The sequence below is a fragment of the Epinephelus moara genome, chromosome 16 (genome assembly GCF_006386435.1).
Source record: "Epinephelus moara isolate mb chromosome 16, YSFRI_EMoa_1.0, whole genome shotgun sequence".
In the NCBI taxonomy this organism is placed as follows: Eukaryota; Metazoa; Chordata; class Actinopteri; order Perciformes; family Serranidae; genus Epinephelus; species Epinephelus moara.
In genome coordinates, this window is record NC_065521.1 from 33,191,950 (window position 1) to 33,219,593 (window position 27,644).

The window sequence follows — 27,644 nt, forward strand, 5'->3', positions numbered from 1 at the left end:
TTGCAGATTGAATTGAATTTTGAAACACTCAATAAAAACTCATCACTTAAATCAATGCTGAGGATGCGACTAACCTTGGTGCTTTATTCTCAGGGTGCTGAGGGTCTTCCAGGACTTCCCGGACCTTCTGGCCCTGATGGACCACCAGTAAGTGCTGCTATCATTATCCATGTGATGATTGGTGCTGCTGGTACATTACCGTCACATACTGTACATTTCCACTGCCACCCAGTGGATCTCTCGTTAAATGCCTTCATACAACATCCTGTGTCGTCTTTTCTCCTTCTGTCAGGGTCTTCCTGGTACTCTTCATGATCTTTCTGGTGACCTTCTGGTAAGTTTTCAATCATGCACCTGTGAGAGCAGCGTAATGACAGTAAACTGATGTGCCCCCTGCGTACAGTGGGTGCAGAGTCCTCAGTGTGTCGTCTGTGTCCTCTGCAGTGTCCTGCCATCTGCCCCCCTGGTCTCTCTGGTGCTACTGGGATGCCAGGATTCAAGGTAAAGATAAATTTTGTGGGAAAACACACAACTCATGTCACCCTGCACCCTCACAACACATCTCCCCATGCACACTCACCATGTCTGTATTCAATTCTGTGTATTTTCTGGCTCATGTAGGGTCACACCGGGCATAAAGGAGACAAGGGAGAGCCTGGAAAAAACGGAGAGAAGGTGAGTTTATTATGTGGCATACAGATTTTGTCTGCTGTCTTAGAACTTCGTATGTACAAAATATTGGTTTTATTGAGACAGCTGCTTGTCTTTCTGTAATTTGGTTTTTTGTTACCATCTTAGGGGCGTAGATTTCATTTAAACATTGGGGGGTACACTCATGAACCGTGGAATTTGAGGGTCCTCCACCAGAAAACTTTAAGTGGCAAACAATTTCCTGGACTCTGGTGATTTTTTATGCACCAATTTATGGTGTTTCATGGTCATCGAAAAAAAGTCCTTTGCTACTTTCATGCTTTTATTTGGAGGGACAAATACACACGTTCTAATTATCAAGGGGGACATATGTCCTGCAACCCTCCTGAAATCTACACCTGTAGTCTTAGGTGTCCTGTTCTCTCTCTAGGGTGACGCTGGTCCACCTGGCCCACCTGGTATCCCTGGCACTGTGGGTCTGCAGGTGAGTTACATGCATACTTAAATAACTTTTGTCTGTTAACATATTTATTAAAGCTTACCCAGGCAAAATCCTGAATGTTTAAGTGCCTTCCCAACACTCTGCTGTTGTGTTTCAGGGCCCACGTGGTCTCAGAGGTTTGCAAGGCCCAATGGGATCTGTAGGAGACAGAGTAAGCAACTTTTAGATTAAGACCACTCATTCCTTGCTCAGCTTCTTATCTCTCACGATGCAGACATTTTAATTTGTGTACTCACAGTTGATTTCCTTTGACCTTCCTTTGTCTCTAGGGCCTGCCCGGTTTCAGAGGCAAACATGGCATCGCCGGCATCATTGGAAAGACAGTGAGTCTCTCCTTGTTTGTAACATGCTTGATATAATAACAGCGTTTAGTAGTCGTTCACAGCTTGAATAGACGGCTGGTCCCATCAATGAATAGCTGTGTGTTTTTCATCTGATGTCTCCAGGGTGATCCGGGAGAAAAAGGACCACAGGGATTCAGAGGACCCAAGGGAGAAATTGTAAGTAAAAGACTTAGATTTGTGACAATTAGTTTCACAGGTATGTATAAATTACACCCTAATGTGTCTTTAAACAGGGTAAAATCGGTCCCAAAGGAGGTCCTGGAGGAGCTGGACCCAAAGGGGAGCCTGTAAGTGCACATCTGATTATAAATTTTAAATATGCATCACCTCTTAGAGCCACAGGGATCATATGTGATGTCTTCTACAGGGTATTCCTGGCAGAGATGGCAAAGATGGCACACCAGGATTAGATGGCGAGAAGGTAAGATAACCCTATTCTTTTCTGCGCGCTCTGGGCTCGGATTAGCTGCGAGTCCACAGCCTGAGAAGAGCTGATGTTACAGTGTTGTCTGTATTGATAGGGTGATGCTGGACGCCACGGAGCAGTTGGAGAGAAAGGACCGAACGGACTTCCTGTGAGTATTTCAAAATCGGCCTCCTGTATATTTGATAATAAATGATGTTATTTAAATACTTCATTACTTTGATTCTCCAATCTAAATAGTGGTCTGATTGTAACGTTTTAAATTTTCTGTTCCAGGGTCTACAAGGAAAGGCCGGTGGGAAGGGGTCTAAAGGAGAAGTTGTGAGTTTTACAAGAAAATAAAAACAGACTTTAAGTTTAGCTTGTCAGGTTTAGGTAGATAACTTTTATCCTCTCCCTTCTTTTCCATTAGGGTGAACCGGGAAAGACCGGGGAGACAGGACCCTCTGGAGAGCCAGGTATTCCTGTATGTATCTGATGGGCTTTTTGGGGGAGGGTATTACTGGGTCACAGCCTCTCTGACATGTCACTTAACCCCACAATGTTGCATCTGGGCTTGAAAATTTCCTGACTTGTCCACACCAACTTTTGTCTCCTCCCTCAGGGTGACATTGGCGTCCCAGGAGAGAGGGGGATAGCAGGACCCAGAGGAGTGGCTGTAAGTTTGTACTTAAACTGTAAATGAAGGCAACATGAACATGTTCTCCAATTAGAAAAGCTTCAAAGGCATCTATTACAGTTCATTTAAAGGTTCTATATAAAAGACTTTGAACATAATATGGCAGCAAATAACTATTTGCTATGTAAAGACAAAGTGGAGTACTAAAGTCCTGAGCAGCTGATGTGTAGGCGGCGCACCTAAGCTGTATGAATTTAAGAACAATCAAACATCTGGACAAGCAGACCATAGACTGTATAATATAATATATGTACTGTAGCTACCACGACGTATCCAATTGGCTTCTGTGCTCCCATTTTGAAGCCTCAAGTTTGGCAATTTGGCTGTCGCCATCTTGTTTTTTGGGGCGAGATATTACCAAATTTGGACGTGAGGGTGGCGTTGTGTAGGTGCAAGGGCTGGATCTGAATCACAGACTGTGGTGATACCTCTCACAGCCTGTCACTCAAAGTGGCCACGCCCTAAATCATGCAGAACTTTAAAGAGACCAAAACAGTTTCATTGTACCAGGCTGTGAACAGGTTTATTTCTGTTGTTAAGTTGGACATTTTTAAGTAGGGGTCTGTGGGAGTTGACTTGCTTCTGGAGCCAGCCTCAAGAGGCCATTGAAGGAACTGCAATTTTTGGCACTTCCATGTTGGCTTCGTTTTTCAGCCCTGGAGGTTTCCGCTTGAAGCACAGAACAGGCATTGGCGCGTTGTCTTCTGCCAAACGCACAGGGTCACGTCTTCCTCTCTCTCGATTTTATTTTTTACTTTTTTACTTCAAATATTATGCAATGTTCCTATAGTGAGTTTGTCATCATTTCACAACAGATTTCTCTGTCTACCTGTAATACGGCTGAAGGATATCTCTCCCCTGACAAAACAACCATGCTTTCTGCAAATGTGCGATGATGCCAACAACTTGCAAATGAGTGTATGCCGTCCAGCCCAATAAAAACTTAGGGAAAATCCTTAAGTCAAACTCCCTCTGTGTGTGTTGTAATCCAAGATCCTCTGTTCTTTGTTTGGTTGCCATGTCTCGCTGGCTAGTTAATCTCCGCCACTCTGCACTGAGCTCATTCAGCTGTTACCGTCGTCGTGGAAGCGCAACGCCCACCATCTGTTTCTCCCCCAGGTTAACACAGTTAGCTCTGTCAGCACTGTTGCCATTGTTAGCACTGTTAGCACCATTAGCATGGTTAGTGCTCCATGCATGGTTCAGCTCCGTCACCTCCATGGTTGTCAGAGGTGAGAGCTGTGTGTAGGCAACCCTGGCTCAGACTCTGAATGTGGTATACAGCTCCTTCACAAATAATCTTTGCCCCATTTTGAAGCCAAATAATCAGACTCTGCTGCACAGTCTGTTAAATTTACCAGATTAAGACTCAGTGTCCAATGCTCTAAAGTGCGCTGTTCTGATAACCAGTGTAGGTATTTGAATGCATCATGACTGAAAGACAAATCTTAAGAGACCACAATGCATCGCAGCATACAGCATGAAATAAAACTGGAATAGCAGGATACTACACTGCTGCCCTTTGCAGTTAATCACATTTCTACTGCGGCTGATTCAGTGGCTTGCTGAGGTGGAGTAGTAATGAAGGGCCAGTGATGAGGGCAGGTATTCATAAAGGAGGAATTCATAAACAGAGAGGTCTTTGTTTTTCACATCAGACCCCGTGGAAAGGAAAAAGAGATAAAACAGCAAAGGAATTAACTCACTTCTCTCGCACACTGCACTGCATAATGAATCATACTTCACACAACCATCAGGCCTACTTTTGTTTTAGTTCTGCTTCTCTGAACTGTGCAAAAAAGGAGAGCCTCATTAATATCCAGTTTGTTGTACTGGTGTATGCTCTTTCTAGTAGGGTTACATGACAGTGTCTGTTTCCAACAGGGAGGCATTGGACCAGTGGGCAACTCCGGGCCTCAGGGAGTGAAAGGCTTTCAGGTCAGTTGCATAGCATCTCTTGTCATTATCTTTTTTTTCCTTAATTAGCAATGAACTCACTGACTGTGTGTGTGGATGTGTGTGTGTGTGTCATGTACTGCAGGGGGTAAAAGGAGCCTTGGGGGATCCAGGTCTTCCAGGTCCAACAGGAATCCGTGGGGAGTTTGGTGAAAGGGTGAGTTTGACGTGTGTGATGATATGAAATGTGTCACCGGGCTTAAAGTCATCCACTGTGATCCATGATACAGGCTGTGTCTATATTTACATTGACAGTATCATGCACAGCGCTGCAGGTTTATTACAATAAAATTATATACTCTCTCTGTTATTATTGAATAATCTAATAATTATTTTCTTGATTTATCTATTACTCATTTAGCCTACAAAATGTCAGCAAATAGCAAAGTCTTTAATCTGTCATGGAAGACAAGAAAATATTATATATTTTTTCCCTTTCAAACATTTAATCAATTATTGAAATTGTTGCAGATTAATTATATGTCATTTGACTAATCAATTCGTTCCAGCTCTCTAATTCAGTATTTAAGAACAGCAAAAGCAGGTAAAAGCCCCCCAAAACTCCAGACATCTTAATTAAGTGCTACTCCTTTAGATTCAAACATGAAACTTTCACACACATCACTGCACAAACCCAGACAGAGAGGCATCTACAGGTTTCAGACACTTAAATTTAATGCCTTTTAAGACTTTTTCATGATAATATTTAACCAAATTTAAGACTGATCTTTGGATTTTTTCTTATTCGAGCATACATGCAAGTCTAAATGTAATATGTAGTCCTGTGCATAGGTAGGTTTTATGTAGAACTATGGTTATTAGAGTGAGTTAGGTTAATCTACATTTTGTCAATAGGTATAAAATAAAAAGACAGTATTAGGCTCAGAAAGAGCTTGACTCATTTTGACAAAAGGAAGTTAAAAGTTGGATAAATGAAATTAGATAAAATGTTTGTGGCAATTAAGACCTCACAAATTAAAATTTAATACTATTTCATGACTTTTAAGGCTTAATATTTATAAAAGAAAAAAAAAGACATTTCAATATTTTTAAGGACCTGCAGACACCCTAAGAGATATGTAACTATGTAGGCACTGTATGTCAATGTGCAGGTCATCCCACCTTAGTCTTGGTGGTATAAACTCAAACTGCAGCCAGGAGAGAGCTCAGACACAAAAAGGCCTCCTGTTCAGAATGTGAGCACAGAACAAAGCTGGTCTTTATATCGCTCCTGGTTCCCCTCGACCAGCCCACCTCACTTCCCCTCATCCCCCTTCTTTCTGCCACAGCTGGCCTTCCACAAATATCTCTACATGGCCCTCATTTATTCTGTCTCTCTTTTCAACCCTATAGGGTCCAGTTGGAGCTTCTGGAGCTAAAGGAGACATGGTAAATATTTCTTTAAGTCACAGTGGAAGCCTGAATACAGATCTCCACTGAATGTCCTGTGATAGTCTTCATCAAGCTTTTTGAAGGCTGTAATAGAGAATTAAATATGTTTAGTGCTTTCAGTTTTTGCTCTCATGTATGATTCCGAAATTGTTTTATCAGCCTGAGAGATTGTAGACTTTTCTTAGTTGAGTATCATTGTTAAAAACATACAGAAAGACTATGACATTTAATCAAATAATGGAGATCTCCTGTCGTCTCTGTAGGGTGTGGCAGGAAGTGACGGTCTGCCAGGAGAGAACGGAGAACCTGTGAGTATTTTCTTAATTGTCACTGTTGGATCAGGATCCAAACACACTCAGTATTAGTAACCCAGAAACTCATTATTTTGGCAGCAGTAATTAACTCTACCATTGCTCCAGAACTCTGCTGACACGGACAAAAAGAAGTGAACACACTACACCTTGTTTTAAAGTCTTTACACTGGTTGTCCGTCTAAAATAACAGCACTTGTCTATAAAGCATCAGCCTATCTATCTGCCTCTTCAGGTCCACTGGCACAAGTTTTTTAAGTTGCTTTCAGTTTTTCTGCTGCCTAAGAATCTGAGAGCGGCTGAACATGTTGATATTGTGGCTTTTGATTTGGCTGTTTTATTGCCATTCTTTAAACTAGTCATTGTATCTATGTTATAATGTCTCGTCTCCTTTATTGGCTTTATATATGTCTTTTATCTTTAAATCTTCAGATTGAGGAAAACCTTTATGAAAGGTTCTTTACAAATACATTTAGAGTGATTAAGTGTGTAATATTCTGTAATGTCAAATCACTTTTAACTAAACATGTACCCTTGGTTTCAGGGTCCTTTTGGCCCAGTTGGACAAAAAGGAGAGGTGAGCTTTGTCAATGTTTTCGTTCATATTTTGTCACTTGTGTGCCCTCTGATACTTTTGCAGTGACGATGTTTACATGCACACTAATATCCTGCTATTATTCAGAATATGATAATAATCTGAATTCCTAATAAAGCCTTATTCCATTTTTTTTAGTATTTTGTGATAAAGTCATGTGGGATATGCCGGTATTTGTCGTGTTTTAAGAGTATTCTTCGGACATGTATTCAGCACATTCAGAATATGCGTTTAAAATTAGGTTTTACTGCAGTTTATGACACACGACCTCTTGCCTGTTTACGGTCAGCTCTGTGCGTTGTACTCAAACCAACTCACAAACAGTTTGCAAGGCTGTGGGGTAGAGATGCATCGCCAAAAGAAAAGCCCACATTTCTGGCTGGAAGGAGAAACTTCCTTTAAACATTACGAAAGACGTGGATATCAGCAGGTGCAAATATTGCAATGGCGACCTTCTCAATAAGGTGGTTGAAAGAATAAAAGAGGGACGCTGTGTTCCCATGGTAGAACAAGAAAACTTGTTTTGATGTGAGAAATGATGTTAATAGAAGTATGCACGGCTGCATGTTAACACAAATAGCTTTGACATCATCACAAAACATGAATTTTGTCTTTTTTTAAGAGGAAAAACCAGAATATTTAGTGCATGTACACATTTCACATCTCTAAATGGACTCACTCCCTTCGAACCAGTTTTCTAGACACGTAGATGTCCTTCTATTAACACAAAATATAGCCAGATCAGATGTTGTGTGTGGGTGTAATTAGCAGCACACGTTGGTTCCAGACTCCCTCTGTGTCTGCTCCCTCAGTAAACATTAAAAATGGAGCCTAGCTCCGAGCTGTTGCCCACTTGTCAGAGTCATTGCACATGATTCTGCTTCACATTCCAGGTTTAATAGGATTAATTAGAGGTAGGTATTGCTGCTTTAGCTTTATTGGCCTGTTCGCTGCTACCACCACAAGGGAGAGACGAGTCGCATTAAGCTGCAGCACAATTTATGTAATTAGAGACAGTACTGATGAGCCTTGCTCCCGTAGTCTCATTTACTGTTTGCCGCGCTCGTTGGAGTAATTATCAAGCAACAAGACGCCAGATGAATCCGCCCCCGCACCATCTCCACAGACCCAGTTTGCTCCTTGGTTGGTGTTTAGTCAACGCTCAAATCAGAGGCTTATGGATGCTTTTAGCTCCAGTTTGGAAGAAATTGATTTCTTCATTTTAGCAAAATATAATGACTTACGTAATGAATATCTCTTGTTGAGTGTAGTCTGGAAAGCGAGGTGAACTGGGACCAAAGGGCGTGACAGGTCCACAAGGAGAGCTTGGGGCAAGAGGGCCTCCAGGAAAACCAGGACTAATGGGCTTCCAAGGGGAGCAGGGTCTGCCTGGAATTGCAGGAAAGACAGGTGTACCTGTGAGTGTTATTTTAAATCTGTAAAAAGCATATTCATTTTTCAATAAACTGCCTGAACGAGCTCACACTTAAAAAATGTCTTCTTCACTTGTGTTTTAGGGTAAACTGGCGAGTGAGCAGCACATCAGAGAGCTGTGTGGCTCGATGATCGATGGTGAGAAATCTTAATCTTCGTCTGTAATTCCCTTCAGCGTTGAATAAAGGGTAAGCTGGATAACTGACCTCCTGATGTTTTCTATCACGCAGATCAGATCGCACAGCTGGCTGCTAACCTACGAAGACCCCTGGCCCCTGGAATGGTGGGCCGCCCTGGCCCTCCTGGGTCTTCAGGAAAGCCAGGAGTTGCTGGCTCTATTGGGCATCCAGGTCCCCGCGGACCACCAGGGTACAGAGGCCTGCCAGGAGAACTCGGAGACCCTGGTCCCAGAGGTATGAAAATTACAATCAGTCTGTTTTGATCTATCAACAGGAGCACAAAAATATGTTGATCAGTGCCTTGTCAGTTGTACAATGACATCATGTAATTATCAAAATATGTGCTGGAAGTAGTACTCCATTACTTAGTTGATTGTTGAGTCTCATTCCAAAGTCCGGAAATACTGATAACCCTGAGATGGTAGTCAGACCGAACCACCAACCAAAACTGGCCCCTGTGACCGACATTTTAAACTAGCAATGTAAGCAGTACATTGCTAGTTTAAAGTATCTAACATAAACACAGTTAGTTCTGTCCAGTGGTTCTCAACCTAGTATTCGGGTAGTCATGAGATGATTACCGGAAAGGAAAATTTGGGCTGTACAAATTTACATTCATTTTTGGAGTTTTCTTTCGTCTTTGCTTTTTTTTGGGGGGGGGGAACTCCACCTCTTTGGGCTGTTAACAGTTTCTGTAATGAAATCATCTGATACGTTGAGAAAGGAAATCATACTCAAGTGAACTTAAATACCTGAGTAAGTGGACTTAATTCCTTTCCACCATTGATTTAAATGTTCTGTCTTTACAACAGGTGATGTTGGTGAACAAGGTGACAAGGGATCCCTTGGCAAAGCTATTGATGGGCCCATTGGAGACCAAGGATACCAAGGTATGCGGCCTTATGCAGAACACCCAAGTTAGAGGATAGAAGCTAGAGAGTTGTTTACTACCAGTTTTAAAATTACTATATTGTACATATAGACTTAACTCATGGCAGACATTTTGATAAGATTAATATTAGCTGGATTCCATTCAGGTATGCCAGTGCACACATACCTGAATGGTTTACTGGCACATTTGGAATGGAGCCATCATTAATGTAAATGCAGTGGAAACCTTTTACAGCGATCACGTCTGTCCAGGTCAAATTTATCTCTTTAAGCAGCTGATTGTTAAAACCATTTTTTTTCTTTTTCCCCGTTTCTCATGCAGATCACCACCTAAATGGTATTTGTATAATAATGACATGACCATTTAGATTACTATAAGCAAATAATGTAATGTGATCACTGTGTGTGGTTTTCACTGTAGCTACAAATGTGCTTTTCCAGCTATGGCAAGTCAAAATGTGACGATATGAACATGAGAAAAGTCTATTGTGGTATCATATGTACTATCGGCATTAACATCAAATTACCATAACATTATCTGACTGTCCCACAGCAAGTTATATTTGATACAAAACTGATAGATTCATTGTGCAACTTCACTGTAGGAAATATTTTCTACTGTTAACATGACATTCTGTTATAAGAACAGCAGTACTTTGTCTCTGGCTCATTCCCTGTATGCTGTCCACAGGTCTTCCTGGAGTTCCTGGAATTGTCAAAGATGGGCGCGATGGATCTCCAGGAGATCCAGGTGAGCCTGGAGAGTCAGGCAGGGTAGGTAGGACTGGGCACCAGGGACCTCCTGGAATCTGTGACACATCAGCCTGCCAGGGAGCAGCGGCCGCTGGAAAGTCCACCAACCCCAAAAACCATTAAACATGACTTCCCGCAAGCTGACACCATCCACCCCGAGGAGGAAGGGTGATAAGTGAGGGAAGGAAGGAATGAAAGAAGAGTGATCACAAAATGTCCTCTTTATTTAAATACATGTATCACCAGATGGGAAGAGTAACATCAAACAGGTGTGATATTGTGAGAGGAACACCCGAGGAGTGACAATACCAGAGCAACTGAGAGACTGAAACTTCAAGATAACATCCAGAAATAAAAGTGGACAGAGGCACCGAAGTGTCCGAGAGAACAACCGCATTGCTCCAAAAATACTACAGTATCAGATAACAAGACTTGACTTACAAACAACTGGAAAATGAATGATGAGTCTTTTGTGTATAAAAACTTTGTACATGTTGTTTCCATGCCCCCATTTCCCTGGTTAACATCCTTCTGGCAGACGACGCTCTTGAATCAACAGTGAGTGTGTCTGAAGTGAATGTGCATGTATCGTGGCCCACTGATGTAAATCACAGGTGTTACCTCAACATACAAGCTTACAGTGTAAAATATGGAGATAGGCGACAGAGGAGCTGTGTATGTGTTGTAAAAGGAATAAAAAACACAAATACCCAGGTGCCCAGAAATTGTGTAGATTAATGCAAAAAATTTAAAACTTTTGATAGTTTTTTTTTTTTTTTACAGCTTCTTTGTTTTTGTTTTTTATTACATGTGAAGTTGATTCTCTAGATTTGAGAATAAAAGAAAATAAAACTTGTGGATGCATAAAACAGACATTGTAAAATAAATCTAAGAATCTTGGGAGCGAAGTAAATTTTTTTTCTTTTTTAATCTACAATGACTACATCCACTATGTACTACCGGTGCTGTAACTATTAAATATACATGACCTTAAATACTATTTATTATTTGTGGGTGACTGTTGTATGTACAGTAAGATGCTACAGCGACATGTTGTAAGAAAGAACAAATAAAGCCACTTTTCAGTAAAACATTACTCCTCTCTACATATCAAACCAACAGGTCTGTACTTCTAATACATGCGTAACACCATGGGAGTGAAGTAATCCCAATAATCCAAAAAGTAGCAACACTTATTTTCATGCAAAACACTCATGTGTACACAAAAACTGAACACTGCTTAAAAAAAGTAGAGAATTTTTAACATTCAATGAAAATTAAATTTGAATCATATAAAAGGAGCACATGTAATTAAAATATGCTAATTGTATGATAGCATGGAGCACCATACCAGCTGTTTTCAAAGGGAAACAGCACCACCTGTGTATGACTCTGCAGTTGATAAAACACAGCCATGTTTGAGCATCACGTGGTCTGAGGCTGGAAACTTTATAATTCATTGTAATGTAGTAAGACGGAAGCAAAGCTCCTCTCGAAAGGACACTTTTTGTCAATTAAAATGTTACGACCTAACCCACAGCCAGATCTCCTGGGACAACCCAAGGTTAAATGTTAAATAGAAATGTACTCACATATCTGGCTGGCTGATCAGATTAAGTAGTGAGAGGGTTATTGCTCTACCGCGAGAGGAATGATCAGTGTCTCGTCCATCTCCCCGTGGATTGGGTCGTGGCCTGAAGAAGAGCTGGATTTAAGAAAGTGTCCTTTCCCATCAGTGAATGCCTGCTGAAACTCCTGCAGGGAGAATAGCAAATTATTGTGGTGAATGACAGATAGGAGCAGTGCTGTGTTATTTTCAGTCTGTCCTTCAGACTGCTATTCTGTTTGACTCCAGGAGGTGGTGGTGTTGCACACAGTCAGCATAATGTGGTGGACTATTTCATTTGCTGCCATGTCTTTCTTTGCAACACTAGATAATCCATCAAAGTAAAATAATAAAGTTTAAATGATTTTATATTGTAAAAGTAAGATGAATTCGATATGAACTCTCTGAATAATAAAAGTCATATAAAGTCAGCTGCACTACTTATTAGTCAGGCAGCAGGAGGCAACGTAATTAACTCTTATCTTCCAGCCCCAGGTTTGAAGTCTCAGATGATTCAAGTCTCAAATAATTCACAGTTGCAGGATTATCCAGACAAACTACTTCACATCAATCAATGTATTAACTCAGTGTAAACTCACCTCTTTGAGGTCGTCTCCATACTTTTTATTGATGTATCTGAGGAAGGTGGTGGTCCACTGCAGGGTGGTGACTTTGTCTGTATTCGACTCACAGAATGGCACCAGCGCGTTCAGCTCATCACAGTAAGAACGAATCCTCTTCCTGTGCAAAAACAATACAAATGTTTATAATCAGTGCCTTTCAAAATGTATTGGCCTGCAGCTCTGTTTAGTTTCTAAAGTGTCATGCCCCAGCGTTTCCTAAGTACCTTCATTTTAAAATGAATTTTTAAAATGTGTTTAAGTACATTAATAGAGTATTCCATAAGACCATGCCACAAATTGTAGAGGTTGCAGAGACGCCTTCAACCGGCTGCTCACCTGCGTTCCCTCTCCTTAGTGTTGTGTCTCTCCCTCCGTTGGATAAACGTCATATGAGGTCGAGCTCTTTTCCTGGTGTTGTTCCCTGATTCTCCAGCAGAATCTGGGGCAGCTGAAGCAGCCTCGATATGCTGAAAGCTGTGGGTGCTATCATGCTTCCTGGGGGTCGTGGGGGTCGCCACATCATCTATGAAAACCATGAGAGTGTATAAGACTAAGTTAAGACACAAACAGCAACACAAAAACTACAACGTCTGAAATAGCATTTGGTTTAAATGATTGATTATTACTTTCTATGTTCACCAGCTGCTGCTCCTCTGATGAACTGCTGTCACTTGTGTAGTGAGCTTTTACAACAACCCTCTCTGGATGGAAATTAAATGAGATACTCTTGGGGATGATTAAACCCTGATGCTTGTTAGGTTCAATCATGTGAGGAATATGGCCAATAACCTGAGGTCAAAACAGGAAGAAAAGGGATTAATTCTGCCTGTGGCTCCTATAAAGCTGTAAGAAAGTGCATTTTGATTTATGTTTCACCGTACTTGTTCACACATGTTGGTGACTGGGTTAAATACACTCCCTATAAATGGGCTGGAAACCTCAACATTGGCTCTCTCAGTTCTCATCCATGTCTGCAGCTGAGGGTGTATGACTGCCTCAGTCTCTGCAGACTGCTGAAGTATTGTCAAAAAGCTGAAACACAGCAACAGAAAGATGTTGCATATTCTATAAAATGAGAATCAGGGCCCATATTTACTAACAAATAGAAATACACTATATAAGTGACACTTACTTCCTGAGAACTGCAGAATGAGTATCTTGCTGTCTTGGTGTGTTAGCACACATGGTGTTAAACCTTTTCTCCAAGCAAACTCTAGCAGCCGATATGGATCGCTTCTCTGAAGATGTCTTGCTGTGGGCATGTGCTTCAGTCGGGCTGTCTACATCTTCGACTCTGGCCAGCACAAAACCTGGGACCTCTCCATAAGAAGCTGGAGTCTTTTCTCCTGGCGTCACCAGACAGTGATCATCAGTTGAAGCTGATAGGTCAATAGCTTGAGTGGACATGCAGGGGGAAATCACTGTGGCATCTTTAACCATCACTGTAGCCGGCTGAGATCTGGCATCTGGCAAATCTGGAGGGGCAATGTATGCCTCCATGTGTGCCTGCATAAGGTGCTGAAGGTGTGTATAATCAGTTTCTGACATCTCCATCAGACTGACCTCTGGTCCCAACATCTGCCCATGTTCGTGTGTGAAGCATCCACCATGGCTCAGAATCACCCCAACAGGGTCACAGGTGTGTTCTCTGGACAGAGGTGATACATGGAGGGTTTTACAAGCTGGGGGAGAGGATGACATCTTCACTCTAGATATGATGGAGATCAGGAAAAAAAAATATGACATTACATTTACACCAGAACAGGCTATATACACTCAATGGCCACTTTATTAGGTACACCTTACTAGTACTGGGTTGGACCCCCTTTTGCCTTCAGAACTGCCTTTTTTCTTTGTGTCATAGATACAACAAGGTGCTGGAAACGTTCCTCAGAGATTTGGGTCCATATTGACATGACACAAATCTCCTGTTCCACCTCATCCTAAAGGTGGTCTATTGGATTGAGATATAGTGTCAAATTCTGACCCCACCATCTGAATTTTGCAGCAGAAATCGAGACTCATCAGACCAGGCAACAATTTTCCAATCTTCTATTGTCAAATTTTGGCGAGCTTGTGCAAATTGTAGCCTCAGTTTCCTGTTGTTTGCTGACAGGAGTGGCACCCGGTGTGGTCTTCAGCTGCTGTAGCCCATCTGCTTCAAGGTTCTACGTGTTGTTGGTTCAGAGATGGTTTTCTGCAGACCTTGGTTGTAGCGAGTGGTTATTTGAGTTACTGTTGCCTTTCTATCATCTTGAACCAGTCTGATCATTCTCCTCTGACCTCTGGCATCAAATGCTCACTGGATATTTTCTCTTTTTGGGACCATCCTCTGTAAACCCTAGAGATGGTTGTGTGTGAAAATCCCAGTAGATCAGCAGTTTCTGAAATACTCAGACCAGCCCATCTGGCACCAACAACCATGTTCAAATTCACTTAAATCACCTTTCTTCCCCATTCTGATGCTCAGTCTGAACTTCAGCAGGTTGTCTTGGCCATGTCTACATGCCTGAATACATTGAGTTGCTGCCACATGATTGGCTGATTAGCTATTTGCATTAACAAGCAGTTGATCAGGTGTACCTAATAGTGTAGCTAGTCCATGTTAACTGACTTCAACTAACTGGTGTGTCTGGTAGGCCAAGGAAAGTAAAAAGAAAGAAGGGTCATGACTTTGGTGTCACTTCAAACCACACTTTAACCCATCATATCTTTGTTGTTTCAACTTTGACTGAAAAATCCCTTCACCAAATTAAAAAAAACTCAAATTACATTTTGTGTATTTACATTTTTTGGGGTAAATACGTTTATTTTCCTTGTTATTGATCTCCAAACAGATCATGGCCCTGCTCAGCAGCCTCTCCTGGACAGGGCGCTGTGCTGCCCTATGGCTTTACCTTCTTTATAGACACCTTGCTGTAAGCTAACTTGTCCACTCGTATTAAGGTTATTAAAATGGACGAAATAGTCCTTCGGGTTAGCCTAAACAAATGAACACTGAAAATACTAACATTAAAAAACTTATCCACAACTCCAGGGCAGCTGTCAGTCGTGGACAAAGTCACCAGTAGCTAATTACAAAAGTTAGCTCGTTACTTTACGTTAGCTAACGAGGAGCTTTAGGATAGCTTGGTACATTTTAATACGTTAGCAGATGCTAAAGTTAACATCTAATTAAAACCTCGACCCTTTAAAACGGTAGCTAATATAAAATTATCAGTTCATAACTCATCCATTATATAAGGGCTTGGTTCTTACTTAGTGGATTTATTATTCAGCTCCCTCTATGGGTCGTATTTTTAATAATTCAACTTACTTCAATGCCAACGGTTGATCGATGAATGGCCGCCGGTGGGAACTGACGATAGTGTCAAACTGCCGGACGTCGTTACACTCTGTGACCATCACAGCTGAAACCTCGGAGTGTTTTAATTTATTACCAGTGTTGAGGAAACTTCTTTGATGATATAAATGTGATACAAAATTATAATGCCAGCAGAAAATTAAAAAAAAAAGGCACTCAACTGAGTTTATTGCAAAGTGGCCACTTGTTAACAGGTCAAACATAAGGGACTGTCCTCTACTTGTCAGAGGAGGGGGGTGGCTGGGGTAGGACTTTTTTTTACTTTTATTTCTTATCCTCCTGAGACCCATTGTTTGGTATGCATTTTTAATTATACCTAGCAAATTGGAATCAGTGGGACCCAATAAGTAGGCTATAAAAAACTAAACATTGTCTTTAGTAGGCCTAATTAAGTCCCAGTGTCCTCAAATGAGATGATAATAAAGCTCTAATGTCGCCAAACAGGTCAACAGTAAAATAAACACGTTTCAACCATAAAAACTGATCAGATTTTGGACCTTGTCCACTTTTGCATCTGGACCGGCTGCAGACTGACTTGGCAAAGACGGCTGCCACCTTGTTTTTATATGGATTTGTGTGTTGTGCTTCTACTATTACTAGATTGCACAAAAAAGTGTTCACAAACGAGGACAATAGGTCTAAGTTAAGTAGAATGAAATGTAAGGTGAAGTAAACCCAAAATGTGATGTCCTCATATGAGGACACAGGGTCTCAGGAGGTTATCTTAAGATTTTTTGCCTTGAAAGCTATGCATACTTTTCCTTGAGGCTGTGTCCTGATTCACTCACTACCCACTATATAGTAAGTTTGCCATTTTGTGGTGTTGTCTGAATGTATAGTGGGAAGAACGACACCCTAAATATTAGACTCAAAGTATCCCACAAGGGAAAATATATGACCTTTCCTCCACCACAAATAATTTAATACAGCTGAAAATAAATTGTTAACGTTAGGTAATACCTTGCCTCTTAAAACCTTTAGATAATAATAAACATTTTCAATTATCAGTTCATAAGTCATCCAATTTATAAGAGTTGAACTCTGTAAGCTGCAGTTATTTAGCTCTATGAGTCATCTTGAGTAGTCAACTTACTTGAATGCCAACTCTTGATGGATGAATGGCCGCCAGTGGTAACTGATGTTGATGTCCAACTTCTGGATGTCGTTACACTCTGTGACCGTCACAGTTAATGCCTCAGATTATATTTATTCATCATCAGTGTTGGGGAAGCTGAGATATCATGCATAAAATTATCTTTGAAAGTATCCCAACAACCTGCAGAACCTTCTGAATAGTAGGCCTACTGGGCTACTATTTACAGGAGCACAAATAATCTGCAAAAAGTGCTCCTCAACAAAATACTTTGTACTAATCCACTCAAGACACAATGTGAAAAAAAAACAAAAAAATTGATTAATTTTGTGCATTTTGTATTTCATAGTGTCTTAAAGTTACCAGTAACTACAGCTGTCAGATTAATGTAGTGGAATCCAAAGTATAATATTCTACTCTTATATGGAGTAGAAATTTTAAGTCATATAATATTATAGAGTATTTTAAAATTACAAGTACAGTACTTAAGTCAATGTACTTGTTACACTCCACCACCTGCCAAAACTAGATAAATGTCAACTCACTGGTGGATGCTGGGACGCCTGAAGGACTGAAAATTCATCTGAGTGCTGTCGCCCCCCTCTGGTAAAACATGAGCTTTGCAGGTGGCTGTGCAGGGTGATATAATATTGCTACAGATTCAAAATCCTTTATTAGCATAGATGTTTTTCCAAGTACTTTTTCTTCCTTCCCTCTCTCTTGCTAAAAATGTCCATCCCCACCTGCTTGTCACAACAAGAGCCCTTAAAAAACCTGAAAACTTATTAAAAGGTAGTGTTTGTTATGTGTGAATTACCACGTTTCGGTTAAACTCAACAGACTCATCATTTCTCAAACGCACTAATGGTATAAAGTCTCTTATAACAATAAATTTTCTTTTTTTGTGTCTTACAATGACCATTCAAATTAAAACATTCATTGACTGAATGTAACAAGTACATTTACTCAAATACTGTTGTTCTAGAGTATACATATTTCTACATATTTACTACTTTATATTTTTACAACTATAGCTACTATAGTTGTATTTTTTACAACTACAGCTGCTATAGTTAATATGCAGAATAACATTTTACATACAAAATATAATTGTATAAAACATTAGGAATTTTGATAAATTACCTACCAAATACAAACCTACCAAATATAGTAAAAAATTATCTCCAACTTGACCAACCATAACAATAAAATTATATGTGCACATGAATACTTTAGTGTTAACAATCCAACAGTAACACTGGCATGGACTTTTTCTCTGCATGTTGACTTTTGAGAGTTCATTGTGCTTGTAAGGGTTTTCCTTACTGTACTTTTACTTTAGTAATGTTTTTAATTGACTTATTAATACAGTATCCGTACATGGTGATAACTCTACTTTGAAGATCTGCAATAATCTTCAATCACTGGGCATATTAATCACATGTATAACTTAAAAATAATAAGAAAGAAGCTTTTTATGTCTATATTCATCTCCAACTGGAGGTTCTCTCCTTGCACCAAGCAGTGATACAATCAAGTTGTACTGTTAAACCTTTATTAGATGTTGCTTCTGAAGAGACCAGTCTCTCTGGCAAAATGGAAAATATGCCATCAACCTCTACAGATGACGACTTTTTAATTGTATCTTTAAAAAGATAAGCCATAATATATTACCACAAACAGAACAGCCCTGGCTCTGTGCTGTAACAGGGGATTCGCTTTTTAAAGAAACAGATTTGGGCACCACTCACAAAGCATTCAATCAATTCCAAATAATGATGACAAAATCAGACTGAATACAAATGTAAAAAAAAAAGTGTATGTCATTTTATTGACTTCTTGGATTCTAAAAGGTCAATGAAACAAGCCTTTTTTATCAGCAGAAGAACATAACAGCCAGATCAAGGCTACTGTACTTACACTATGGCTATGTTAAAAAACAAAGAAACAAAAAACTGAACCTTTTCTGTACAAAACATTTCTAACTATTTCCAACTAAAATTGCACATCAAGTTAAATTTACAAGTGATGGATTAGATTTAAGAGGCATTTAGGCATATAACAAAAATAAATGTATCTACTTTGAATACAAGACAAACTAGAATGTAATATACCTCTGAGCATTTCCATATCAAGCTACAATGTCTGATCTTTCACACTGGCTTTGCCTGTAGGTCTTGTTGAAATCTCAGTAAGACATGGACAACCACTCTCCTTAAGAAAAATACATTCAATGTGTGTTATGCTATAGTATCTCTTTGATACTAAACCTTTATAATCCAACAGCCTTACTGTTCTGAAGGGTGCACACGTCATGTTTTTTATCCTGTGTCAAACTTAGCTGGACATTGCTTTTATTTCCATCACTGTTCCGTGCTTTGAGTGGTTTTAGTTTCTACACATGCACCCTGTTTATCAATTTTATTGTCCACTTCCTTTTTTCCTTTTCCAGCCTTTTTGCTTGCATCTACAGGGTTGCTAATTTTACTAGCAGGACTTTTTTCCTGCTCCTGTCTTTGCTCTTTGACCAGTTCTCTTTCCCGACTCACTGGTCTATCTCTACTCCACTCCCTGTCTGTTGGGTGACCTATTTGTTTTCGTTTCGGACTGAAGACATCAGGATTGTTCATTATACGATTTGGGAAGCGTATGAGACCTTCTGTTGGAGTGGGAAGTAAGCCAGCTCTGTGTCTCTGGGGCTTTACAGCTGGCTGATTTTGTTTATTGTCAAAACGGGGGCATGAGTTTTCTCTGCTGTTACGAGCTGGACCTGGGGGTCTATTGTGTGGTGCAGAATGTGGATCACGTGGGCCCTGGAATCTGGTAACTTCATGAGGGCTATTGAAATGGGATGATGCTGTCATGTCTGACCCTCTGCTATCACACCTTGGGCTCCTCACATCTAACCCTTGCATGTCATCATTCAAGGCTGGCTCAGACCCCCTTGAGTCTAACCCTGAACCAATCATGCCTGGACCTCTTCTATCAAACCCTGGGCCCTCATTATTTCTGTGTTCAGGCCCTGATCGTCTTAAATCTGGACCTCTTGGGCCTCTTCTATCAGGACCTTCTATCTCAAATCCTCTCCTGTTTGTATACGAATTCATCAAGTCTGGAGCTTCTCTATGAGCCCCTGGTCCTTCCATGTTTGGCCCTCTTATATTACCTCTAAAATCAGCCTGCCTCCGGTCATTCCCCATATCTGGACCCCTTCTCATATCTGATCCTGGTTCTCTCATTCCTGGACCTCTTCTATCATGGCCGTGTCTCCTGTTGCCTGGATCATTTTCCCCACTGAAAAATGGTCTATCAGAATCTCTCCATTCATTTCCAGGTCTTTCCCTTATGGGGCCAGGGCATACCATATCTGGGTCATCCTGGACAGGCCCCCGACCCCTGAAACCAGGTCCACTCCACTCATCTCCTGGACCTCTCAAATGCCCTGGAAATTGCATATCTGATCTTTCCTGTATGGCCCTTGGTCCCCTACTTTCAGGGCCTCTCCATTCCCTATGAGGACCATGTCTACTGTGTTCTTGAACCTGGTCACCTGGATCTTCTTGGATGGGCCCTGGACCCCTGCTGCCATGTCTTTTCCAGTCACCATCTGAACATTCTCTTCCATTTCCTACAGACTCGATATCAGGACCTCTTCCATCTGACCACTGCTCCTCTGTGTCTGTGCCTCTTCTATCAGGTCCAGAGCCCCTGAAGTCTGGCCCTTTCCATCTGTCTCCCCGATTTAGACTGCGCCTATCTGGCCCTGGGCCTCTGTTTCCCCTCATACGCCTTGAACCCCTCAAGTTTCTACCTATTCTATCAGGTCCTTGGCCCTCTGGATCTGGGTTAATTTGGATAGGTTCTGACCCACTAAAGTCAGTATCTCCCCAGCCATCTCTTCTATGTCTTGAACCTTCTGTATTTGGACATGTCTGCCTAAAGCCTGGGCCTCTAAAGTCTGGGCCACCTGATCTTCTCCAATCTTGTTCTGGGCCCTCCATATCTGGTCCTATCCTTTCAGGCCCGGGCTCCCTGAAGCCCGAGCCTCCTGGTTCTTGTCTATCAGGCCCTGGGCCCTCAATGTCTGGATCTCTACTTTCACAACCTGGTCCTCTAAAATCTGGACCTCTTGGACGTTTCCTATCAGGCCCTGGACCCTCCATATCAGTTCTTTCAGGCCTCACTCCTTTGAAGTGTGGACCTCTCCTATCAAACTCTGGGCCTGCCACATCTGGAGGTATTCTTTCTGACATAGGTCCTCTGAAATTTGGACCTTCTAGACCTCTCCTGTCAGGCCCTGGGCCTTCTCTGTTTGGGCCCAAATTTGGCCTTCTCATATCTGGACCTCCTGGCACTCTCCTGTTGGGTCCTGAACTCTCCATATTGGGACCTGGTATTTCTGGCCTTGGTCCCCAGATGTCTGGAACTCTCCTGTCAGGCCCTGGGCCCTCAATATTTGGATGTTCACTTTCTGGCCCAGGACCCCTAAAGTGTGGTCCCTCCTGTCCTCTATTGTGAGGGCCTAGACCTTCTGGACCATTTCTTTCAGGCCCCAGTCCTGTGAAGTCAGGCCCAGGACCCCTCATATATGGTCCTATCCTGTCAGAACCGGGTCCAGTGTTTTGATTTTCTGGTCCTCTTCTGTCAAGACCTTGACCCTCCATAAAGGGACCTCTCCTTTCACACCCAGGCCCACTTAAATCTGGACCTCCTGGTCCTCTTCTATAATGCCCTCTACCATCCGTAGCTAGACCTCTACTTTCAGGCCCCGGTCTCTGAAATTCTAGACCTCTCGGTCCTCTTCTATCAGGCTCTTGACTGTCCATATCAGGACCTGCCCCACTGAAGTCCGGACCTCCTGATCCTCTTCTGTCAGATCCTGGAGCCTCCATAGCTGGACCTCTCCTTTCAGGACGCCCCATAGATACATTTCTCCTCTCAGGCCCTGGTCCTCTAAAATCTGGACCTCCAGGTCCTCTACTGTCAGGCCAAGGACCCTCCATAAATAAGCCTTGGCTTTCAGGCCCAGGTCCCCTGAAATCTGGACCTCCAGATCCTCTCCTATCAGGCCCAGAACCCTCCATGACTGGACCTCTCCTTTCAGGACCAGGGTCCTCCATAGCTGGACCTCTCCTTTCAGGCCCTGGTCCCCTGAAATCTAAATCGCCAGGTCCTCTCCTTTCAGGCACAGGACCCTCCATAGCTGGACGTCTCCTTTCAGGACGCTCCATAGATAAACTTCTCCTCTCAGGTCCTGGTCCCCTGAAATCCGGGCCTCCAGGTCCTCTCCTATCAGGCCCAGGACCCTCCATAGCTGGACCTCGCCTTTCAGGATGCTCCATAGATAAACTTCTCCTCTCAGGCCGCGGTCCCCTGAAATCTGGGCCTCCAGGTCCTCTCCTGTCAGGTCCTGGAGCATCCATAGCCAGACCTCCCCTTTCAGGATGCTCCATAGATGAATGCATCATTTCAGGCCCTGGTCCTCTGAAATCTGGACCTCCAGGTCCTCTCCTGTCAGGCCCAGGGCCATCCATAACTGGACCTCTCCTTTCATGCCCTGGTTCCCTGAAATCTGGACCTTCGTGTTCTCTACTGTCTGGCCCAGGAACCTCCATAGTTGGACCTCTCCTCTCAGGTTTAAGTCCTCTGAAATCTGGACCTCCAGGTCCTCTCCCACCAGGCCCACAATGCTCCATGGCTGGACCTCTTCTTTCAGGTCCTGTTTCCCTGAAATCTGGACCTTCGTGTTCTCTTCTGTCTGGCCCAGGAACCTCCATAGTTGGACCTCTTCTCTCAGGTTTAAGTCCTCTGAAATCTGGACCTCCAGGTCCTCTCCCACCAGGCCCACAATGCTCCATGGCTGGACCTCTCCTTTCAGGTCCTGGTCCTCTGAAATCTGGGCCTACGGGTCCTCTCCCAGCAAGCCCTGGACCCTCCATAGATAAACCTCTGCTTTCAGGCCCTGGTTCACTGAAATTTGGACCTCCAGGTCCTCTCCTGTCAGTCATAGGACCCTCCATTGCTGGACCTCTCCTTTCAGGCCCTGTTCCCCAGACATCTTTATCTCCTAGTCCTCTTCTGTCAGACCCCAAACCAACTACATCAGGACCTCTCTTGAAATCTGGACCTGGTCCTCTTATGCCAGGTCCATGACCCTCCATAGCTGGACCTTTCCTCTCAGGTCCTGGTCCTCTGAAATATGGACCCCCAGGCCCTCTCCTGTTAGGACCCAGACTGGCCATAGCTAGACCCCTCCCTTCAAGTCCTGGTTCTAAAAAGTCTGGAACCCCTGGTCCTCGCATGCCAGGTCCTAGATTGTCAATAGTTGGACCAGTCCTTTCAGGCTCTGGTCCCATGAAGTCTGGACCTCCCGGTCCTCTCCTGTCATGCCTAAGGTCTTTCATGTTTAAACCACTCATTTCAGACCCTGGTCTGTCTACATCTTCAGCACCCCTTCTGCCAGGCCCCTGGCTCTCCATGTTTGGACTTCTCCTATCAGGCCGATGGACTCCCCATTCATCTTGTATAAATGGCTGTCCTCTGACTTGATCTGATCTTCTCCTATCTGGCCCTCTCCAATCATCTCTTATGTCTAATCCCGGGTCACTCCAATTTTGACCCCTCATATGTGGGCCGAGGCTTTTATTTTGACCCCTCATATCAGGACCAGCAACACCTAGTCCTGGGCCTCTCCAATCTGGATTTGTAATGTTTGGCATGCCAATACCCCTTTTATCTGAGCCACTTGTACTACCTACATCCTGACCAGGCCCTATATAACCACTCTCTGCCATATCTGGTCTTCTTAATTCTGATTGTCTCACCTCAGGGCCATGCACCCCCCTTTCAGCCCTAATATTGGGCTGTAACTCATTGAACTGTTCTTTAGGCCCACTACCGTCTTGTCCGATGCAGGACATGTTAGACCCGCCACCTTCATAATTAATGTTTGGCCCTGGTCCTCTCATGGGTACATCTTGCCCTCTTTGTAAGCCCCACCTCTCATCTGTCATTGCTGGGGATGGTATATCTGCTCTTAAAAGCCTACCCTCTGAACCTGTAGCTGCATTTGGATCTAAACTCCTTTCTCTACCACCACCCACCCTGCTCAAGTCTGCATCTCTTCCATGTGCCTGAAAACCCATTTTCAAAAGGCCCCTTTCCTCTAAAATTGGACTGCCATCATGCCTTAATTGCCTCTGAACTATTCCTGAGCCCCTAAAAGATGGACCTGGTCTCCTTAAACCTGGACTTTGATCTCTAACACCTCTACCTATCATAGCAGATCTTACAGCTCCAGCATGTGGACTTCCACCCCTATCTTTATCACCTCTACCTCTTTCTATATCTTGAGCCCTACCCTCTATCTGTAGACCCCCAAAAGATTGATCTCTCCCTATTGCCATTACATCTGGCCTGCTATCTGGGTTTTCTGGAATTGGATGATACATAGCTGATAAAGGCTCCCTTATGCCCCTTATTTCAGGCCCAGATCTATATGGGGAAGGTCTCTTCATGACTGGATCTCTCCTCTCATTCTGTAGGCCTGATCCTCCCATATCTAAATCTGTAACTATTGGTACAGGTACTTGTCCTCTTATTTGTGATTCACTATGTCTCATATCAGGGCCTGGACCTTTGACTTTTGTGATCATCCCTTGTATACTAGATAGGTCTTGTGTGTGTGATCCAAGACCCCAAATGTTGGGACTTATGCCTTGCATGCCTGGGACTCTCATGTCAGACCCTGGGAATCTTATTCCAGTTTCCCTAAGATCTATCTGTGGTCCCCTTTGTCCAAGTTCTTTCATATCTGATCCTGCATTCCTAATCCCTAGATCACTCGTACCAGGTTCTGGACAATTTGTCACTGGGTTTATTTCAGGGCCTGAACCTTGAAAACCTGCAGCTGGCTTGGAATGCCCCCCTCCTTGACCTTGTATTACTGGATGCTTCAAACCTGGACTTCCTCCTTCTATCTGCTTGTCTGCCTGTGTCATACCTTTATCTTTGACAACTGGGACCTGCAGATTTAGAGATCTAAAATCCATATTTCTAAGGTTTGATACTGGACCTCCAGCAATAGGCCACAGTGTAGTGGACACTGTTGCTTGACCACCAATAGGCAGAAAATTATTTTCAACTTTTATTAGTGGCATTGAGACACTGGTATGTGTCTCAGGATCTCTGATTTCCTCAGTCTTAACAGTCTCAATCTTTTCTACGCTGCTAGGTTTCACAAACTGTGGCTCTGGATCAGGGCTCTGAGGAGAATCTCGAATTGGCGGATCAAGTTCTCTTAGAGGAATTGTATTTTCAAATTTGCTTGTAAACAGAGTTTCCTGTTGAGAGGGTTTATCCACCTGAGTAGAAGAAGCACTGCCAGCGTTGTCATGGCTGACTACAGTTTTCTCAGGCTCCTGGGATTTTAGTGGTTCTGAAGTCTCAAGCTTCATATTGTGAGGAAGTTCATGTGAACAGGGAGAACAGCCTTTATCAACACTCTCAACAAGATTACTTTTAAGCTGAAGTCCATCCGGGTCCTTTTTAATAGTAATCGACGTAAATGATGTGTTACTGTCTACAATTTGTCCAACAACAGAGTCTGAAGAGTCTGGAACATTACACAAAACATTTAAAGGTTTTGATTTCTCAAGGACTTGAGGGGAAAGTCCTCTGTGCTGTTTCGGTGAAAGGGACCCAGAATCTTTTTTTCTAGGAGCTGATGGGGATCTTCTATGGCCATGAGAATGACGGCGTGTGGAATGCTCTTTACGGTGGCGACCTTGGCGCTCAGACTGATCTCTAGCTCTATGCCTTGACCTGTCCCTTTCACTTCTTCTGTGTCTATCCCTTTCTCTACGTCTCCTGGAATGTGAAGGAGAACGCTGCTGGGATCTTCTTGAAGGACTTCTATGGCTGTCCCTTTCACGATGCGTCCGCTTCTTTGGTGATAGCCTTCGCTTTCTGCTATGGTGTGAATTCTGAGTGCCCTTGCGGCTGGCACTATGCCCTGTTCTAGACAAAGATGAATCACGAGACTTACTGCCTCCTTGAAATACATCATCTTGAATTTCATTAAAAAGTGATTCGTCCTCAGGATCATAAGCTACATCAGAATCTGCAATCTCTCCAGCAGAGGAATACTTGTCACTTTCCTTAAGATTGTCCTGTGTTTCATCTTGCTCTGCAACAGAATCGGTATCATTCTCTAATCTAGGGATGGCAGCTTTATCTTCTAGCTTAACAGTCTGTGAATCTACATTTGAATTGTCTACATTCTCTGTAAGGTTGCTGGTCTTGTCCGTTGATTCTGACAGTTGACTGGGAGGCAAAGATTTTTGTGGGGGAGACATCAGTGAATCAGAAACAGAAAAGTGAGCCATAAACATACCCACAGCCTCTCTCTGTTGACGTAGTGCCTCCTCCTGCTCCTTCAACTGGCGTTTTTGCTCCTCGATCTGCTTATTGAGCTCCTCAAGCAACCGCTGTTGTTCAGTTAGTGTTGCAGCTGAGACAACCACAGTGCCTGCAGGAATGTTCTGCGTTGCTTCAGCTGGAGTAGAGGTTTGTGCTGGAGTTGGGGTGGGAGCTGGCGTTACAGTCTTGGTGGGAGCTGGCATTGCAGTCTGGGTGGAAACTGGGATTGGGCATGATGGAGAGTCTGCTGTTTGAGTTGGAACAGGGGGCTTTGTCACAACAATATCACTTTGAATATCTGCAAAGATAGTGTCGTCCTCTGGATCATAGGCCACATCATCGTCTACAGAGCCTGATGCTGCAGGGCCATCTGCCTTAATTTGTTTCGCGCTCTGAGGAGCAACCACTCCATATCCTATTGCTGGATCATACTCTTCTTCTGGGTCATATGGTCGGTCAAAGTCATTTTCTTCTTCTTCTTGTTCTATGTTTTTCACTTTTGATTTCTGTCCATACTGTTGTACAATGGGATCCACCATTGATCCTGACACCTGAGAAAACACTGGGACCTTCTTATCACTAACTGCTGTTGTAGAACTTCCATCAGAAGAGACCACAGAGTCAGTTTGCTTGTTGCCAAACAAACTCTTCAAGATAGTCTGCAGTGGTGTGTTATTACTAGATGCTGTTTTGGAATTTTTGTCAGAGATCCTATCAGAGGTGGGCTTAATGGCAGCAACAGCAGCTGAGGTAGAAACAGGAGGGTTTGTTCTAATGGAAGTCAAACGAGACGGTATGGTAATTGAACCTGAAGAGGAAGAGTCTGATGGTGACCCAGGGCAAGGTGGTGAGCCAGGAGGGGTGGTGCTAGCAGGAGTCTCTGGGTCGTAAGGTTGGAATATCTCCAGTTTGTCAGAGCCATAGAGAACTGGGGGCTTCGGGATCCACATAGGGTCTTTGGACAAATGAACTTTGGGTCTTTTCTCTTCAATTTCTTGAGGCAAGCTTCCTGGACGTTTTGCCTTCTGGATGACTGCCAGACCCAGAAGGAGATTGGGCCTGTTTTTTTCAAGCCCTGTGAATTAAAGAAAATAAATCATTAGAACAAGTCTAAATTACTGACAATAGCCCACCCAGACAATACAGTTTACCAGTTTTCTGGTAAAGTGTATTGTCAGCTAAAAATAGTTTCATGGAGTAAAAACGGAATATAATATGCCCATATTATACAGCTGTTTGTAAATAAATGATATCACATATGACGCTTTCCTTCATATTTTTGTTGTCTTTTCGTAAAATGCTAATAACATTGGCACAATAACCAAATTTTGACATTTTATTGAAGAAAATGGGTTAATTTATCAGAAAAAGATGGAAGTGAGCAATGATGATTTACTGAGATTTTTTTCAGTAGATGTCTTTCTCCC

General features: G+C 42.7%; 3 protein-coding genes across 4 annotated transcripts in view; 1 reads left to right on the forward strand and 2 right to left on the reverse strand.

Moving 5' to 3' along the window:
- Positions 1-10,890, forward strand: part of col9a3 (collagen, type IX, alpha 3) — a 34,748-nt gene extending 23,858 nt beyond the window's left edge. For both annotated transcript variants that reach the window (XM_050065127.1, XM_050065128.1), the window contains 24 exons: positions 94-147; positions 293-334; positions 445-501; positions 622-675; positions 1,082-1,135; positions 1,251-1,304; positions 1,423-1,476; positions 1,600-1,653; positions 1,731-1,784; positions 1,865-1,918; positions 2,019-2,072; positions 2,198-2,242; positions 2,334-2,387; positions 2,526-2,579; positions 4,485-4,538; positions 4,642-4,713; positions 5,910-5,945; positions 6,212-6,256; positions 6,804-6,836; positions 8,126-8,272; positions 8,372-8,426; positions 8,519-8,701; positions 9,280-9,357; positions 10,050-10,890. In XM_050065127.1, coding sequence (XP_049921084.1) covers positions 94-147; positions 293-334; positions 445-501; positions 622-675; positions 1,082-1,135; positions 1,251-1,304; positions 1,423-1,476; positions 1,600-1,653; positions 1,731-1,784; positions 1,865-1,918; positions 2,019-2,072; positions 2,198-2,242; positions 2,334-2,387; positions 2,526-2,579; positions 4,485-4,538; positions 4,642-4,713; positions 5,910-5,945; positions 6,212-6,256; positions 6,804-6,836; positions 8,126-8,272; positions 8,372-8,426; positions 8,519-8,701; positions 9,280-9,357; positions 10,050-10,234 — 1,626 coding nt within the window. In that variant the 3' untranslated portion in view covers positions 10,235-10,890. The remainder of the gene's footprint in view (positions 1-93; positions 148-292; positions 335-444; positions 502-621; positions 676-1,081; positions 1,136-1,250; positions 1,305-1,422; positions 1,477-1,599; positions 1,654-1,730; positions 1,785-1,864; positions 1,919-2,018; positions 2,073-2,197; positions 2,243-2,333; positions 2,388-2,525; positions 2,580-4,484; positions 4,539-4,641; positions 4,714-5,909; positions 5,946-6,211; positions 6,257-6,803; positions 6,837-8,125; positions 8,273-8,371; positions 8,427-8,518; positions 8,702-9,279; positions 9,358-10,049) is intronic.
- A 454-nt stretch (positions 10,891-11,344) lies between these two features.
- Positions 11,345-14,041, reverse strand: LOC126402827 (transcription factor-like 5 protein). Its single transcript, XM_050065133.1, has 6 exons — positions 13,473-14,041; positions 13,222-13,372; positions 12,967-13,129; positions 12,677-12,863; positions 12,317-12,458; positions 11,345-11,866 (listed from the first exon to the last, which is right to left on the reverse strand). Exons 1-6 carry the CDS (start codon positions 14,039-14,041, stop codon positions 11,741-11,743), a joined length of 1,338 nt encoding a protein of 445 aa, XP_049921090.1. The 3' UTR covers positions 11,345-11,740.
- Positions 14,042-18,381: 4,340 nt separating this feature from the next.
- Positions 18,382-27,644, reverse strand: part of si:ch73-181d5.4 (uncharacterized) — a 41,261-nt gene continuing 31,998 nt past the window's right edge. Inside the window, exon 17 of the mRNA XM_050065106.1 lies at positions 18,382-27,292. Within this exon, the coding sequence (XP_049921063.1) occupies positions 19,161-27,292 (8,132 nt within the window). The 3' untranslated portion in view covers positions 18,382-19,160. The remainder of the gene's footprint in view (positions 27,293-27,644) is intronic.